The sequence below is a fragment of the Loxodonta africana genome, chromosome 11 (genome assembly GCF_030014295.1).
Source record: "Loxodonta africana isolate mLoxAfr1 chromosome 11, mLoxAfr1.hap2, whole genome shotgun sequence".
NCBI lineage: Eukaryota > Metazoa > Chordata > Mammalia > Proboscidea > Elephantidae > Loxodonta > Loxodonta africana.
In genome coordinates, this window is record NC_087352.1 from 14,582,746 (window position 1) to 14,599,170 (window position 16,425).

The following is a 16,425-nucleotide window of genomic DNA, read 5'->3' on the forward strand; positions in this document are numbered from 1 at the left end:
CCAGCCTGTCCCAGGGTTTCTGGGCCACCAAAGGTAGGGCTGACCAAGCCACTGATGGTAACTTACCCCTTCCAAATGTCAAACTCCAAGTTGAGGGGAGAATTGTTCCCAAGATCCACAGGGTCAGGAAGAACACCACAACCCAATAAGAATGCATTCAGCAAACCCAACAAGAAGTGGCCCCAAACCAGGGTTTCTCAACACATTTGATGTCCTGACTCCCTAGCATCTCATTAGTTAGTTTCACTTAGGTTAGGCCGCGGTGACAAACAGGCCCAATCACATAATAGCTGGCACAACAGGATTCTAGTTCTCAGGTTGGTGGGCAGTTTCCTTTACTCAAGGACCCAGGCTCCTTCTGTCTGGTGGCTCCATCATCTCCCTGGGGCCTTTCCATCATCTGTGTCTGGCCACCAGAGGAGGAAAAAGCATGGTAGATGGTATGGGAGGGGTTTGCATGATCTACTTCCCTTCCACTCACCGTTCCCTGGTTAGTGCTCAGCACCCGGCCACACCCAGCTACAAGGGAGGCTGGGCTGTGTCATCTCTGTGCTCAGGAGTAAGAGGAAAAGGAAGGTGGGAATGGCTTTGGTGTCTGTCCCAGGCTCGCTTCCCACCAGTAACGCACGGTGATGTTTCCTATTCCATTCAGTTGTATTTTTTAAAAATGATAGTTGTGACCCATGACATGGGTTTCCTGACCCACCAGGGAGTCATAAACTGCCGTTTAAAAAATAGGGCTTGACAGAATGTGGAAACACACAATGGAACATCATTCAGCCATAAAGAGAAATGGAATCCTGATACACGCTGCAACGTGGAGGAACCGTGAACACTTGGCACGGAGTGAAATAGGTCAGGCCCGAAAGGACACATACTGTCTGATTCCACTGATTGGAAATATGTAGAATAGGCAAATGCATAAAGACCAAAGATTACTCGTGGTTACCAGGGGTGGAAGAAGAGGGAAAAGTGGGGTTTGTTTAGGGGGCAGTGAGTTTATGTAAATGGCGGTGGAATGATTTGGAAAAAGCGAGAATGGTTGCACAACTTGAAGATATAATCCGTGCCACTGAGTTATATGTGTAGAAGTTGCTGGGAAGAAATACTGAGAGGAAAAGAAATACCGATTTGAATGCTACGGAAAATGTATGGTTTCACAGAACAAGAATGCCCAAGGTACAGAGGCTCAAGACTGGGTCTTTTAAGTGGATCAGTGATATCATAAAGGACCCGTGTTCTCCCATCTTTCCAACCTCCGTGTATCAGCAGCTGTCTTAATAACGGTGATAAATAATAACGTTGATGGTGATAAAATAAAAGAACAACCATTATCTAGCGCTGACCATATTTTTACACAAATAATGCTTCCGTTATACGTTTTTCCCAACCCACAATCCTGATACCACTTCATTCTCCCTACAACCCACTGCCTCTCTGAATGAATTGGGTTTCTTTGGGTTGCAAGTGAAAAAACCCAGGTCAAAACTATCTTAAACAGAAAAAAGGATTTTGTCAATTTGTGTAGGTACTGGGAGGGTAGGAGGCTCCATCTTAGGAACAAATCAGCTTATCTCACTGAGGATAGGCTAATTTCCATAGAAAAAATAACTCTGGGCTCCCCGCCTGGCCATGCACAAACAGAGAGGGTGCTGGAACTCCTCTCTCCCAGCTCCAGTTACAAAAGTCCCAGGGAAGAACTCTGATTGGCCCATCTCAGGTCACATGCTCATCCCTTAGTTGCTATGACCAAGGGGCGAGGAACCATGATTGGTCCAGCAATCATGTGCTTGCTCCTGCATGGCCAGGGGTCAGGGGCAGGAGTGCTGGGCAGACAGACAGACAGACAATGGCCCCTCTTCCACCCTGGGCACGATGGGCTAGTCCCTTCCAGCCTTGATATTTGGGTTTTAAGTATCACAGTTTTATGATCCCTGAGCCCCTTCACAACACCTCCTGGTGTCTCACATATACCCCATTTCGGTTGTCGTTTCAGATGAAGAGCATGAGCTTGGGGGATCCCCGAGCCTTCCCCTTTATTGAGCCCCCACCGCCAGCCAGCCTGGAAACTGCCATCCTTTACCTTCGAGACCAGGGGGCCCTGGACGGCACAGAGGCCCTCACCCCCATCGGGTCTCTGCTGGCCCAGCTGCCTGTGGACGTGGTGATTGGTGAGGAGCCCCTTGGGGCGTCACAGGGGCCTGGGGTTGGGTGTACCGCTCACTCTCTGAGTGGCTGCAGGCAAGTCTCTTCCTTCTCTGGGCCCTGTTCATTCTTTCACAGATAATCCATGAGCACCTCATCTGTGCCTTGAGCCCTGGTGGCGCGGTGGTTAAAGAGTTTGGCTGCTAACCAAAAGGTCGGCAGTTCAAGTCCACCAGCTGCTGCGTGGGAGGAAGATGTGGGAGTCTGCTTCCAGAAAGACTACAGCCTTGGAAATCCTATGGAGCAGTTCCATTCTGTCCTGTAGAGGTGTCCTTTGAGTCAGAATCGACTCGATGGCAGTGGGTTTTATAGTAGGTCAGATGGTGATAAGTGCCACAGAGAAAAAATAAAGCAAGGGAGGGGGACAGGAAGTACTAGGTGGTTGTAATTTATAACAGGGGTGTTGAGGTAGGCCTTGTTGAGAAGGTAGCATTTGTGCAGAGAAATGAGGGCAGTGAGGGTGGGAGCCGTGCAGATAGCTAGGACCACGATCGCCAATAGAAATGTAGAAATGTGATGTGAGCCCATGTGTAGTTTTCAATTTTCTAGTAGCCACATTACAAATGTAAAAAGGAAACAGGTGAAATTGATTTTGGCGATCGTATTAGTGGTCTAGGGCTGCCTTAGCAGCATAGCACAGAGTGGGTAACTTATAACAGAAGCGTCTTGTCTCACAGTGCTGGAGGCTGGAAGTCCAAATCAGGCCATCAGCCCTGTTGATTCCGTGCAGGGCTCTGAGGGATGATCCCTTCCAGGCCTCTCTCCCGGCCTCTGGTGATGGCTGGCAGTCCCTGGCCTGCAGCTGCGTCTGCCCTGTCCTCATGTGGCTGTCTTCCCTCTGTGTTGCTGTCTGTGTCTCTTCTTTCCTTTTATAAGGGTACCACTCAGGTTGAATTAGAACCTGCCCTTCTCCAGTGTGACCTCATGTTAGCGGATAACATCTTCAAAGACCCTGTTTCCACACAAGGTCACATTCGCGGGTACAGGGGTTAGAACTGCAGACTCCACCAATAGAAGTGACACGTGGCTTGAGACTTGTGGCTTGAAATGCTGTTTTCAGAGTAAACTGAAAAGAAGGCCAAGCTCTGCTATTTGGTTGTCGTTAGTTGCCTGAGAGTCGGCACCTGGCCCAGAGCAACCCCACATGGTGCAGAGTAGAACCGCCCCATCGGGTTTTCTTGGCTGTCGTCTTTACTAGAGCAGATCACGAGACCTTTCTTCAGCGGAGCTGTTGGGTGGATTAGCAGCCTATTGTAAACTGTTTGCACCACCCAGGCTCCTTTGTGCAACAGTAAGCCCTGTGAGAGCCGGAGCCTGTATAAGGCGGAAACCTGTCAGAGAAGGAAAACTCACTGGGTGTTTATGAGGTAGGATTCTTAGTAGAGAGTGATCAAAGGCAGAAAACTTGCAAAACCTGGAAAAACAAGAGGCAGTCCTATCAAGTTCTGGCTCTTACAGGTTTCACTGCATTTTGAATAAGTAACATTAAGACAGTTTCCCCTACTTGGATTCCTCAGCATTTGGCTTATTTACGGAGTGTTTGCTGGGAGAAACAGGCAGGTGGAGCACCTAAGACCCGCAAACTCAGGAGTCCTGGGTTTTCTGCAGCTCAATCCTTCCCCACTCTCTCCTCTGCACAGCAGCCCAGCCCCACCCAGTGCCCGCTCTTGCAGTGGTCATAATGTCAAAACTTGCAGCTTCTTCCTCTTGCTCAGCCCTGAGTCACGCTGCCCCACCTGAGGAGCTCGCTCACCCAGGCCTGCTTCTCCCGCCCAGTTCTCCCGACTCAAGCCAGCCTCTTTCTACCAGCGATCCACAACCCCCAGAACACTCCCCAGTGAGCATGACACCACCTTTAGCGCCATTTCCCAAGCATGTCGCTCAGTAGAACCTTCTGCCTGCATTAATTCTGAGAGAGTCCCCATCATCACAGTGCACTGGGGCTTCCTTGTGGGCAGGAGGTGGAGACCACGGACACTGAGGGCCTTGCAGAACTAAGAAGATGCTTTTTTTGGTTTGGTCTAGAATCCCTGGGTGGCACAAACTGTTAAGCCATTAGCGGAAGGTTGGTGGTTCCAACCCACCCAGAGGTGCCTCAGAAGAAAGGCCTGGCGACCTGCTTCTGAAAAGTCACAGGCTTAGAAACCCTATAGAGCAGTCCACTCTGTACACGTGGGGTCACCATGAGTCAGGAATGACTTGACAGCATCTGACAAGAAGGAAACAGGTAGAGCAAGGAGAATCAGCTCTGTGGAGAAAAGACAGCCTTGACTGAGCCCTTGCCACGTGCCGGTGAAAGGCTTCACAGACTTTAAATCACGTCACCCTCACCTGGTGAGGATAGGGACTCCGGTCGCCTCCATTGTACAGATGAGGAAACTGAGGCTTGGCCGGGTGAGGCGACCTAAGCCCAAGAGCCCAGAGCAAGCCTGGCTTTGACCCGGATGGGAAGCTAAGGGCTCTGCCCACCTTATGGAGTAGGAGTATGTGACACTTGCTTTCCAAATAAGGACGATAAGGCCCAGAGAAAGGCTCTCACTTGCCCGGGGTCACACAGTGGGCAGAGTCAGCTCTGTTAGTCACCAGGCCCTGGCACAAGCCCTGGATGACGCCACGCCAGGGCAGCTCTGGGGCCAGCTGCCTCAGTGACTGTCCTACCTCTGTGCCGGTTGTGGGTCCCAGTGTTTCACATGGGGAAACACATCTAATCCTTACAGCAACCCTCAGAGGACAAGTGGGTGCTCTCGGTGGTTCATTTTACAGACAGGGAGACCGAGGCACAGAGTGGTAGAGGGACAGAGCAAGGAAGCCTCAGGGCTGGACAGGAGCCTTGGGGGTCGGCCCTGGCCGCTCTCACTGCCCACCTTCACGCTGTGAGGCCCATGTGCAACCCTCACTGTCTGTCTAGTGTGAGGGCAGTCAGGCCCGGGCCACACGGCTGCTGGCTATGGGACAGGTGGGCAAGGGCCCAGTATTTAGGCACCCAGCCTTCTGTTCAGGCCCCACAGGACCAGGGAGTGTCCTGACTCCCGACTCCCACTGAATAGCGTTCACCAGTGAAGACAGCTTCTCGCTGGCTCCTTTCCCATGTCAGCACACTACTCCTACGCTGTCTTCCTCCTCACTGCCCTCCCCTCTCTCCCTCTTCTCTGCCTTCCCCTTTTACCCCGCCTGCTCCCCTTTCTCCCCCTCCTTCCCTTCCCTCCTGCTTTCACTTTCCCTCCCTCTTCCCACTCCTCCATCTTCCTCCTCCTCTGCCCCCTCCCCCCTCCTCCCCTCCTCCCCTCCTCCCTCTTCTCCCTCCTCTCCTTTCCTTACTCTACCCACCTCTTCCCCTCCCCCCGCCCGCTCCCCTTTCTCTCCCTCCTTCCCCCTCCCCCTTCTCCCCTTCTCCCCCAACCTCTCTTCTCTCCCCCTCTTCCCAATTCCTCTACCTCCTGTCCCTCCTCCTCCCCCTTTCTCTCCCTTCCCCTCCTCCCTTCTCTCCCCTCCTCTCCATCCTCTCCCTCCTTCTCCCCCCTCCCCTTTACTTCTCATTTATCCCTCCTCTTCCTCTTCCTCTCCCTCCTCACCCTTGAATTAAACAAAGATGGCAGGAAAAGATTTACCCTGAACTAGGCACAAACGGGAGCACCCCCCCATGCGCCAGAGCCCACCGGGCTTCCTCTCACGTGGAGGGCACATCTTTGTGGTAGGAGAGAGCCGGACATCCTGGCAGGTCACATGAGGAAGGAAAAGGAAAGCCTGGAAAGGGGTAGGGGGTACTGAGGGGTCAACCGTGATCAGAGGATCAGGGCAGGTGGTGCTGTTGGTAACAGCTGTGTTTGTTAGCTGCTGCCAAGTGGATTCCGACTCACGGTGACCTGAGTGCAGAGTAAGAACTGTGCTGCTGGGACCTTTCGGAAGCAGATCTCCAGGTCTTTCTTCTGAGGTGCCTCTGGGCAGGTTAGAGCTGCCAACCCTTCGGCTACTAGTCAAGAGCTTAACCATTTGCACCACCCAGGGACTCCTTGACAGCTGTAGCCAGTGGTTAAGCCGTGCCTGAGGAGGCAGGAGCTGTGCTATCCTCAGCTTACAGATGGGGAAACTGAGGCCCTTATCTGAGGTCACATGACCAGAAAGCACAGTGTGTGAGTTTGAGCCTGGCCATCTGGCTCCCTTCATGGGCGAGATGGAGGGAAACAGGGGCAGGGGACCCCGAGTGCCTGAGGGGTGAGGGATGTGGGACCTCCAGAGTCCTGAGGCTCAGCTCAGCCTCCACATGCCCCCCATCGCAGGGAAGATGCTGGTCCTGGGCTCTACGTTCCACCTGGCCGAGCCCGTGCTCACCATCGCCGCTGCCCTCAGCGTCCAGTCACCCTTCACCCGCAGTGCCCAGAGCAACCCCGAGTGCGCAGCAGCCCGGCGGCCCCTGGAGAGTGACCAGGGTGACCCCTTCACGCTCTTCAACATCTTCAACACCTGGGTGCAGGTGGGGCTGGCCGCAGGGCACCTGCCTGTCTGTCCATCATTCTGAATGGGGTCAGGGCTCCTCCTTGTGAGGTCCCTCCTTGCCATGGGGAGGGTCACAGATCCCTTCCCAGACTGGGCCTATCTGAGGATGGCTGAGTGTCCACCATTGATTCCCTTGGGCCCAAGGAACAGCACATGCAAAGGCCCAAGGCTGAGAGGAGCCTGGAGCGTGCCCTGAGCACTGACTAAAGCCAGTGCGGTCTGCAGAAACCATACTCCCTAGGTTGGCATCTCTTCATCCAACCCATGCTCCCTGAGCCTCTGCTCTGACCCTGGCTACGTGCTGGACGGTACTGGGGACCCAGTGGTGACCAAAACAACCCTTGACCTGTTCTCATGGGGTTCCCAGTCCAGTGGGGGAGAACAGACCTGTCCCCAGACAGTGGTGACCCAGAATGGACAGGGCTAGGAAAGCCCAGAGAGGGTGCCAAACTCAACCTGGGCAGTCAGGGAGGGTTTCCTGTAGGAGGGGGCATTGGGGCTGAGACCTGGAAGAAGGAGAACAGGAGTTCCCTGAGAGAGGGCCTGATGGGTCTCCTACCCAACTCACATCCTCCCAGTGGGTGATGTTCACCCTCCTGCCTTCAGGCCCAGGCTGGCTGGTCTGGGCCATGGGTCAGCACTCAGAGCTGGCCAGGCCCTGACACCCTGGTGTCTGCACCTCTACCCAGGTGAAATCCGAGCGGAGCAGAAACTCACGCAAGTGGTGTCGCCGCCGGGGCATTGAGGAGCATCGGCTGTATGAGATGGCCAACCTCCGGCGCCAGTTCAAGGTGAGGCCTAAGCTGGGCGGGGGGCGGGCAGGATGGCAGAGCCCGCCCACCCGCGGTGAGGAGAGGTCAGAGGTAATTGGGGCAGTAGTGGGGGAGTGGGAGCGAGGAAGTAGGGGCCAGGGGTGTGAGTGAGCACAGTCCAGAACACTCCCTCTGTCCTCTGACAGTGACGAGACCAGAGTCCCCCGCTACACCCAACTCCCATTCAGATGGCCAGAGATTGGGGGGGTGGCCTGGGCAAGGCAGAGGCATAGGACTCCAGGAGGGCTTCCTGAAGGAGGTGAACAAAGGGGATGTTGCTGCACCCTTGTGAAGAACCTCGTCCTCTGGACCAGGAGTGAGTGCTGGGAGACATTTAGGGTGATGGTTAGGGGCACCAGATCAGGGGCAGTTGCGGGGACCTGGCCTCAGGGTGCTGTGTGGAGAGGGTGCCTGACTGGAAACCCCCGGGAGGACACGGAGAAAGTCACCCTGACCTCCTCTCCTCCTCTGGGTCCCTGCCTGTGTGCTCCATCAGCCAACAGCGACAGCTCTTGTTTATGGAAAGTTAATATGTGCCTAAGGAGCTGTGGTGGCACAGCGCTTAAGCACTAGGCTGCTAACCAAAAGGTTAGTGGTTCGAATCCACCAGCTTCTTGACGGGAGAAAGATGTGGCTGTCTGTTTCCATAAATATTACAGCCTTGGAAACCCTATGGGGCAGTTCTATCCTGTCATATAGGGTCTCGAGTGAGCGGTAGCCCCAGCTATGTGCCTGCGTCTGTACGGAGCTCCCTGGCCCACCATCCCTCATGCAGCCCCACTGCCCCCAGGACCTGTTGGAGGACCACGGGCTGCTGGCTGGGACCGAGGCGCCGAGGCCAGGGGATAGCTACAGCCGGCTGCAGCAGCGCCGGGAGCGCCAGGCGCTCTACCAGCTGAAGCGCCAACATGAAGAGGGCGCGGGGCGCAGGCGCAAGGTGCTACGGCTGCAAGAGGAGCAGGATGGGGCCTCCAGCGATGAGGACCGCGGTGCCACAGCTGACCAGGACTCTTGCGACAGCGTGGACATCCAGGTGGGCTGGGGGCTGCCTGTGGATAGGGTGGCATGGTGAAATTTGCCAGAGAGGGGACACGGCCCCGCCTGGGAGCCCGAGGGGACATAGCCCTGCCCTGGGGTTCTGAGGGGACATAGACCTGCCCTGGGGGTCTGAGAGGACATAGCCTTGCCCTGGGGGTCTGAGGGGACATAGCCCTGTCCTGGGGTTCTGAGGGGACATAGCACTGCCTGGGGGTCTGAGTAGATGTGGACCTGCCCCGGGGGTCCAAGGGGTTACCTCCCTGCCCTGGGGGTCTAAGGGAACGCAGTCCTGCTCTGGGGGTCTGAGGGGACAAAGCCCTGACCTGGGGATCTGAGGGGACGTGCCCCTCGCCTGGAGGTCTCAGGGGGCACGGCCCTGCCCTGGGAGTCTGAGGGAAACACGGCCCCACCCTTGTCTCAGGACATAGGGATCAGTGGATGAGCCCTGGCCCCCAGCAGCCTACAGAATCCCTTAGACAATGGAGCAGGTCCTCAGGAACCCTGCTGCCCTCTGTGTCCCCTCAGGATGTGAAGTTCAAGCTCCGGCACAACCTGGAGCAGCTGCAGGCAGCCGCCAGCTCGGCTCAGGACCTGTCCCGTGACCAAATGGCCCTGCTCAAGCTGGTGCTGGGCCGTGGCCTCTACCCCCAGCTGGCTGTCCCCGACCCCTTCAACAGCGGCCGCAAGGACTCGGACCAGGTGACCCCTCCTTCCTGCCCCATCCCCATGTTTGTTTTGCCATTCAACACATGGTCCCCAAGTGTCTGCTCTATACCCGACCTGTGCTGGGGGCACAGTGGTGACCAACACAGCCCTGGCCCTGCCCTCCAGGACAGTGTGGGAGGCAGACCCATCCCCAGACTGATAAGGCACAGAGTGGCCAGGCCGGAGATGGAGGAGCCTCTGGGGCTGGGGCGGGGTCAGGGAGGGCTTTCTGGAGGTGGAGGAAAAGTGTCTGGCAGCAGGAGGAACAGGTCTGGGGCTGCTCCCACCCAGCACCCATCTTGGCCTCCCCAGATTTTCCACACACAGACCAAGCAGGGAACTGTGCTGCACCCGACCTGCGTCTTCGCCGGCAGCCCTGAGGTGCTGCACACACAGGAGCCAGAGAGCAGGGCCAGCGACGGGAGCCGAGGTACCGAGAGCCCAGGTGGCAGCCTAGTCCCCATCAGGGACAGACGGGTGGGACGTAGCGACCAGCGTCTTGGGGGACCCTCCCTGCTCCTCCACACCCCACCTTTGCTGGCCCGGAGACTACAGGGTGGGATCTCCTGCCCCCTCCATCCGCTCTCCCCACAGATGGTGCTGGCTGGCCCGAGCCCACTTGGCCCTTCCCAGGGGCTGTTTTTAGCAAGCTGTGAAGCTCCTGTCGGGCATCCTGGCCCATGAGCTCCATGATCTCCCAGCTGTGTCCCGCTGTGTCCCTGAAGGGCCTCACGAGGCAGACACGGTGGTGTTCCGCAGCTAGAGTCAGGCCGCAAAGCCCCCACAGCTGAGCAGCAGCACACAGGGCCCCGAAGACTGTGTGCTGGGGTGGGGGTGGGGGCGCCTGGATGGGCCTTCCAGCCAGTTGTCACACCACAGGGTCGTTTCTGACCCCTATGGTAGCACCGACAAAACCTCAGGTGACATTTGCAATAAAGATGGCTGAGGTGGTGAGACATGACTTCCAGGTGACAGTGACAATCCCAGGAGCATGTCCTCTGGACGAGGACTCAGCTCAGTGAATTTTCACAAAGTGACCACTCTCAGATTGAGACGCAGTCCCTGACCAGCCCCCGGACCCACACGGGGCTTCCTCACCCCTGTCCTTCCACAGGGGCCTGCAGCCTGACACCAGAGGGGAGCTTTGCCTGTTCGGGGCTTTGCAACAATGGCCCCTACAGTACGACCTCTTTGGTGTTCTGGGTGCTGGAGAATTTTAAAGTAATTACCCTGGTGTGTGTCCAGCTCTGTGCCAATGTCTGGAGAAAACAGAGGACAGAGAAACTAGTTCCTTGGCCTCATTCACGTACCACAAACTGAGTTATGTGTCCCATGTCAGTTCTAGGACACAACTCATCTTTCTGCTTCTTTGTTGAGAAAATAACCTACTTAATTAAAATGATACATATTAACCTGAAAAAACAAGGCTTGGAATTGCAAACACCCAAGGTAAAATCTAGAACTTTCCTCCCTGATCTTTAACTGCTGTGAATCCCTCCTCAGCTTTTCATCTGTTGCCACTGCAGTGTTTTTATTCTATTTATAGTTTTATTGTGGTAAAATATACGTAACATAAAATTTGCCATTTTATCCATTTTAACTGTCTATTTCAGTGGCATATAATATTCACAGTGTTGTACGACCATCAACACTTGTTTGTTCCCTGAACTTTTTCATCTCCCCAGACAGAAACTTTGTGCCCATGAAGCAATAACTCCCCATTCTCCCCTCCCTCCATCCCTGGTAACCTCTGCTCTACTTTCTGTCTCTATGGATTTGCCTGTTCTAGACCTTTCATTATAAAAGGAATCAGACAGCATGTGGCCTTTTGTGCCTGGCTGACTTCGCTCAGCATGATGTTTTCAGGCTTCGGCCATGTTGTAGCATGTGTCAGAACTTCATTTTTCTTTATGAGGTTACATAATATCCTGTCCTGTGTATGTACTACATTTTGTTTATCCATTCATCTGCTGGTGGACATCTGGGCTGGTTCCACCTTTTGGCTTTTAGGAAGAGCGTTACAACGAACATCAGTGAACAAGTTCTTTTTCTTCTTTCTGTCTTCCTAAAATTTCCAAACATCATACAAGCAGAGTGTGATGAGCCCTCATGAACCCATTGCCCAGCTTCTACGGTCATCAATATGTCGCCATCCTCGTTTCATCTGTCCCTGCCTCAGTCTCCTTTTTGCTGGAGCACTTTTATTTTTATTATTTTTTATGGCACTATATACAACCAAACCTACATCCATTCACAATTTCTACCTGTACAGTTCGACGACATTGGTTACATACTTCACATTGTGTCACTATTCTCACTATCTCCACCCATATTGTTTGGTCACCATTAACTTAGACTCTCTGCCCCTTAAAGTTCTCACCTGTGCTTTAGATAAACTGTTGCCAACTTGAACATATATAGATACTTTATAAGAGCACAATACTCAAGGCAAACATTATTGAGTGACAATGTTGTTTACTCTGAGGAAGGCTTCAAGGGATAGTTTCCGTTCAAGGTTTAAAGGTTATTCTCTGGCATTAGATTTTGGGGTTCTCCAGTCTCAATGGATCCAGTAAGTCTCATTTCCATATGCATTTAAAATTCTGTTCCACAGTTTCTCTCCTTTTGCTCAGGATCCATGTATTGAGTCCTTGACCAAAACATTCAGTAGTGGTAGCCGGGCACCAGCCATTTCTTCTGGTCCCGTGGCAAAGGAGGCGGTAGTTCAGGGAGGCAGCTGGGCCTGCAGCCCATTTCCTTCTCCCATCCTGGGTCTCCTCCTTCCTCTGCAGCTTTGCCGGAGCTTTTTATTGCAGATCCCAGACATCATGTCATTTAGGAATAATAATAACTAGGACAGTTTTGATGTTAGCGTAATGCTGTTATCATTCCTAACAAAACTAACGGTGATTCCTGAATACCATCTGATACCCAAGTGCGTATCCATCGTGGCAAAGTCTTTTAGAACAAATCACAGGCATTTTATCATGATGCCCACGAGCATTTTCTTCACCTGGATGCATAAATGGGGTCGGTGGGAGTGGAGGGGTGCGGCTGGGGGAGTCAGCGAAGAGGGTTGGCCTGAGCTGCCCTCTCCAACTTCCCAGATGACAAGGACAAGATGAGCAGCAAGCACCAGCTCCTCACCTTCGTCTCCCTGCTAGAGACCAACAAGCCGTACCTGGTGAACTGCGTCCGTGTCCCCGCCCTCCAGGTGGGTGCCTGCCCCGCCCTATCATCCCGGTTTGCAGGTGTGAGAGCACCAGGGTGGGCCTGGAGGAGCCACCTTCCGACCAGCTGCCTGCAGACCTAGCCATGGATTGTTGTAGGGCTCTCTAAGAAATAGGATGAGTAAGGTATATATAGGAGCCCTGGTGTTGCAACAGTTAAGTGCTCAGCTGCTAACCAAAAGGTTGGCAATTTGAGCCCACCCAGCAGCTCTGCTGAAGGAAGGCCTGGTGATCTGCTTCTGTAAAGATTGCAGCCTAGACAACCCTATGGAGTAGTTGTACATTGTCACATGGGGTCGCTATGAGTTGAAAATTGACTTGACAGCACTCAAACAATGTGTATGACAGAGATTTTGAGGAATTGGGTCATGTGATTGTGGGGCTGGATGGATACACTGGATAAATGGGTAAATGGTTAGGCAGCTGGATGGGTGGGTAGACAGATGGGTAGATGGGTGAACGGATGAGTGAATGGGCAGTTGGGTGGGTGGGTGGGAGGGTGGATGGGTGGGTGGGTGAATGGGTGGATGGGCAGGTGAATAGATGAGTGGGTGAATGGGCAGATGGATGGGCGGGTAGATGGGCAGGACCCCACATACGTAGAGGCCTCTCTAAGATGGTGTCCTGCCCCTCGCACCCACCCTATTTCCCTCCGCCTCCCCCAGTCCCTCCTGCTGTTCAGCCGCTCCCTGGACACCAATAGTGACTGCTCCCGCCTGGTGGCCGATGGCTGGCTGGAGCTCCAGTTGGCAGACACTGAGAGTGCTGTCCGGCTCCTAGCAGCTGCCCTGCGGCTCCGGGCCCAATGGGAAAGTGCCCTGGACCGGCAGCTAGCTCACTGCGCCCGACGGCGGCTGGAGGAGGAGGATGAGGCCCCAACAGTCGACCGCAAAGAGGTGGCAGCCCTGAGCAGGGACCTGCTGCAGTTCACAGCATCCAAGGTATCTGCCACTGTGACCAGACGAACTGCCCACCACAGGGATTAAGACTCAGAAGGCTGGCTCCCAGGCCACTCACTGTGGGCCCTTCCCCCTCCTCAGAGGGTAGCACATTGTGGGGGTTTTCAAGCCAGAGAGGCTAAGTGACTCCTGCCAGGTTACACAGCAGGTCTGTGGTGGAGCCAGCACCCCATTCCAGGAGCCTGGCTCCAGGGGCATGCTGTGAACCATGGTCCTGTGCTACCTGCATCATTTACTCAGCAGGTGTTTGTTAAGTGCCTTCTTCATGTGTGGTACCTGTTAACAGTTAAGGGCCACAGGATGTGAGAGGAGGCCGTGAGGTTAATGGAGGACAGAGGAGAGGAACTGGACAGAGCTGATGTGAAACCAGCTCCCTTAAGTAGGGAGTGGAAGATTGCTCCAGGGGTGGGGGAGAAGGGTGCAGTCCAGGATGACTTCCTGGAAGAATGGAGGGACTTGAGGACAAAGGGACGGGTACCCAGTGAGCCTAGGAAAGGGGAATGAGGCTGACCTGGAGAGGGCTGGAGGTGGAAGGGGCAGAGTGGCCAGATTCAAGGTCAGGATGTAGTCCAAACCAGCAACAGGGAGCAGGGGAGGGGTCTGGGGAAGGCAGTTGGGATGGGGCAGGGGGCATTAGACACTGGTCATTAGTGCCTGAAACCATATTGTGACTGGCTCCTATAACTGCAAAATCCAGAGGAGGACTTCAGGAACAGCTGGATCCGGGTGCCGATGGTGTCTCAGAATCCACATCCCACCATATCCTCTCTTTGTTTCCTCAGGTTCCCTATAGTCTCCGGCGGCTCACGGGGCTGGAAGTCCAAAACCTCTATGTGGGACCCCAGACCATCACAGCTGCCCCTAGTCTCCCTGGCCTCTTTGGCAGCTCTACCCTGTCCCCCCACCCCAGCAAGGGGGGCTACACAGTCACTGACTTCCTCACCTACAACTGCCTCACGGTGAGCACAGAGCCCACCTTGGCCACTCACCCTCCTGCCCCTGAAGGTGGGATTTCAGGGATGCAGTCTCAGAATGGTGCCCATCAGCCCCAAGGGCTTCTGGGAGGGTCCCAGGCTGGTGGTAGGGGGCGGGGAGGTGGGGCCCAGCCCTGACCCCCTGCCTGTTGCAGAGCGACACCGACCTGTACAGTGACTGCCTCCGTACCTTCTGGACCTGCCCCCACTGTGACCTGCACATGCCCTTCACGCCCCTGGAACGCATCACCCACGAGAACACCTGCCCCAACGCCCCGCAGGGTGGCTCCCCAGGTGAAGACGGATGTGGGGGGTGGGCCCTTGTGCTTCCTGTGGGTCTGGGCATTTGTTGGACACTCGGGGGACTGACGACCTCAGTCCTGTCCCACTGGCTGGGGCCACACAGCCTGGGCACAGAGACCCCCCCACCAGAGCGGCGAGGGCCTGGAGCCCGCTGGCTGTCACTTCTGTGGGTCTCTGTCTCCAGCTCCGTGTCTCTCTTCATTTGGTCTCTGTCTCTCTGGCCTGTCTCTTTTTCTGTCTATTGCTTTGTGTTTCCCATCATTTTTTTAAATTGTGCCTTAGGTGTAAGTTTACAGAGCAAATTCGTTTCCCATCAGTGTTTCATGGCCTTGGCTTCATTCCCCACAATGTGTCATCACTCGCCCCATTTCCGCCCTGGTTTCCCCTTTTCCATTTGTCCTGATTTTCTTCCCTTTCCTGCCTTCTCATCTTTGGTTTTGGGCAAATACTGCCCTTTTGATCCCATATAATTAATTATTTTAAGAAGCATGTTCCTCTCGGGTGCCGTTTATTTTATGGGCCTGTTGTTTGGCTGAGGAAACCCTGGTGGTGTAGTGGTTAAGTGCTACAGCTGCTAACAAAAGGGTCAGCAGTTCGAATCCGCCAGGTGCTCCTTGGAAACTCTATGGGGCAGTTCTACTCTGTCCTGTAGGGTCGCTGTGAGTCGGAATCACTCGACAGCACTGGGTTTGGTTTTTTGGTTTTTCATTGTTTGGCTGAAAGGTGATCTCCAGGAACGACTTCAGATCCAGACCAGAAGGGTGTCTTAGGGCCGTAGCCTTGGGGTTCTCTTACCCTTCTTTCTGTCCTGCAGCCTCTCTGCCTTGGCCACGCCCACCCTGGTTGTGCCATGGGGGACAGTAAGCAGGGTAGACCCTGACACAGCATCTGCCCTAGCGCCCTCTGCAGCTTACACCCGGTTCAGGGGCTGGTCCTTGGGCTCAAGGCTGGCTAGGGGCGAGGGTTTGTGTTTGCTCTCTTTCCGTCTCTGTGTCTCTCTCTGTCTTTCTTACCCGCTGAGCACAGAGTATAGATTGGCCTGTGTCTGTTAATCAAGGAAGGCTTCCCAGAGGAGGAGAAGCACCAGTCCAAAGGCTGGGCGAGATCTGAGCCACACAGGGCAGTGCCTGCTCACTGCCTCTCCCCTCCCCTCCCTTAGGGGCTGAGGAGGCTGACCCTGAACCCCTCCAGAAGGCGTCCGCCCTGCAGAGGCCCTACCACTGTGAGACTTGTCAGAAGGACTTTATGTTCACGCCCACCGAGGTCCTGCGGCACCGGAAGCAGCACGTGTGAGCCCGGCCTGGCCCCTGCCTGCCCCCCAACCCAGGACCAGGGCCCGGACCCCCACCGGTAACCCAGCCACGACTCAGAGCTGCAGTCCCAGAGGGGAGGGGTGTGAATGTGTTAATAAAGCTTTGTATTCTGACTCAGACCTTTAAATCCTCAAACCGCAGCCCCCACACCCCCGGAATCCCCTTTCGGATCTGCTCCTGCCCCATCAGAAAGCAGCAGCTGCCCATGTTGGTCCTCCCCAGGGTCTAGCTTTCATCCCGCCTGCGGCAGGGTGCCATCTCTGTGGGGCAGTTAAGGCTGCGGGGGGCAGGGGGTGCTTCTGGTGTCTCCTTTCCAGGTCAGATCGTAGTGCCCCTGGCGGCAGGTCTCTCCTGAGACTCCAAGCTCAGTCTTCTGTTCCAGTGAGCTAGGG

General features: G+C 54.9%; 1 protein-coding gene across 1 annotated transcript in view; it reads left to right on the top strand.

The window, feature by feature from the left end:
• The window catches only part of DHX34 (DExH-box helicase 34), a 37,801-nt gene extending 21,638 nt beyond the window's left edge, over positions 1-16,163 (top strand). The window contains exons 7-17 of the mRNA XM_064293899.1: positions 1,997-2,171; positions 6,483-6,676; positions 7,389-7,490; positions 8,302-8,544; positions 9,075-9,248; positions 9,567-9,684; positions 12,362-12,468; positions 13,150-13,425; positions 14,226-14,402; positions 14,573-14,711; positions 15,880-16,163. Coding sequence (XP_064149969.1) covers positions 1,997-2,171; positions 6,483-6,676; positions 7,389-7,490; positions 8,302-8,544; positions 9,075-9,248; positions 9,567-9,684; positions 12,362-12,468; positions 13,150-13,425; positions 14,226-14,402; positions 14,573-14,711; positions 15,880-16,013 — 1,839 coding nt within the window. The 3' untranslated portion in view covers positions 16,014-16,163. The remainder of the gene's footprint in view (positions 1-1,996; positions 2,172-6,482; positions 6,677-7,388; positions 7,491-8,301; positions 8,545-9,074; positions 9,249-9,566; positions 9,685-12,361; positions 12,469-13,149; positions 13,426-14,225; positions 14,403-14,572; positions 14,712-15,879) is intronic.
• Positions 16,164-16,425: the final 262 nt, after the last annotated feature.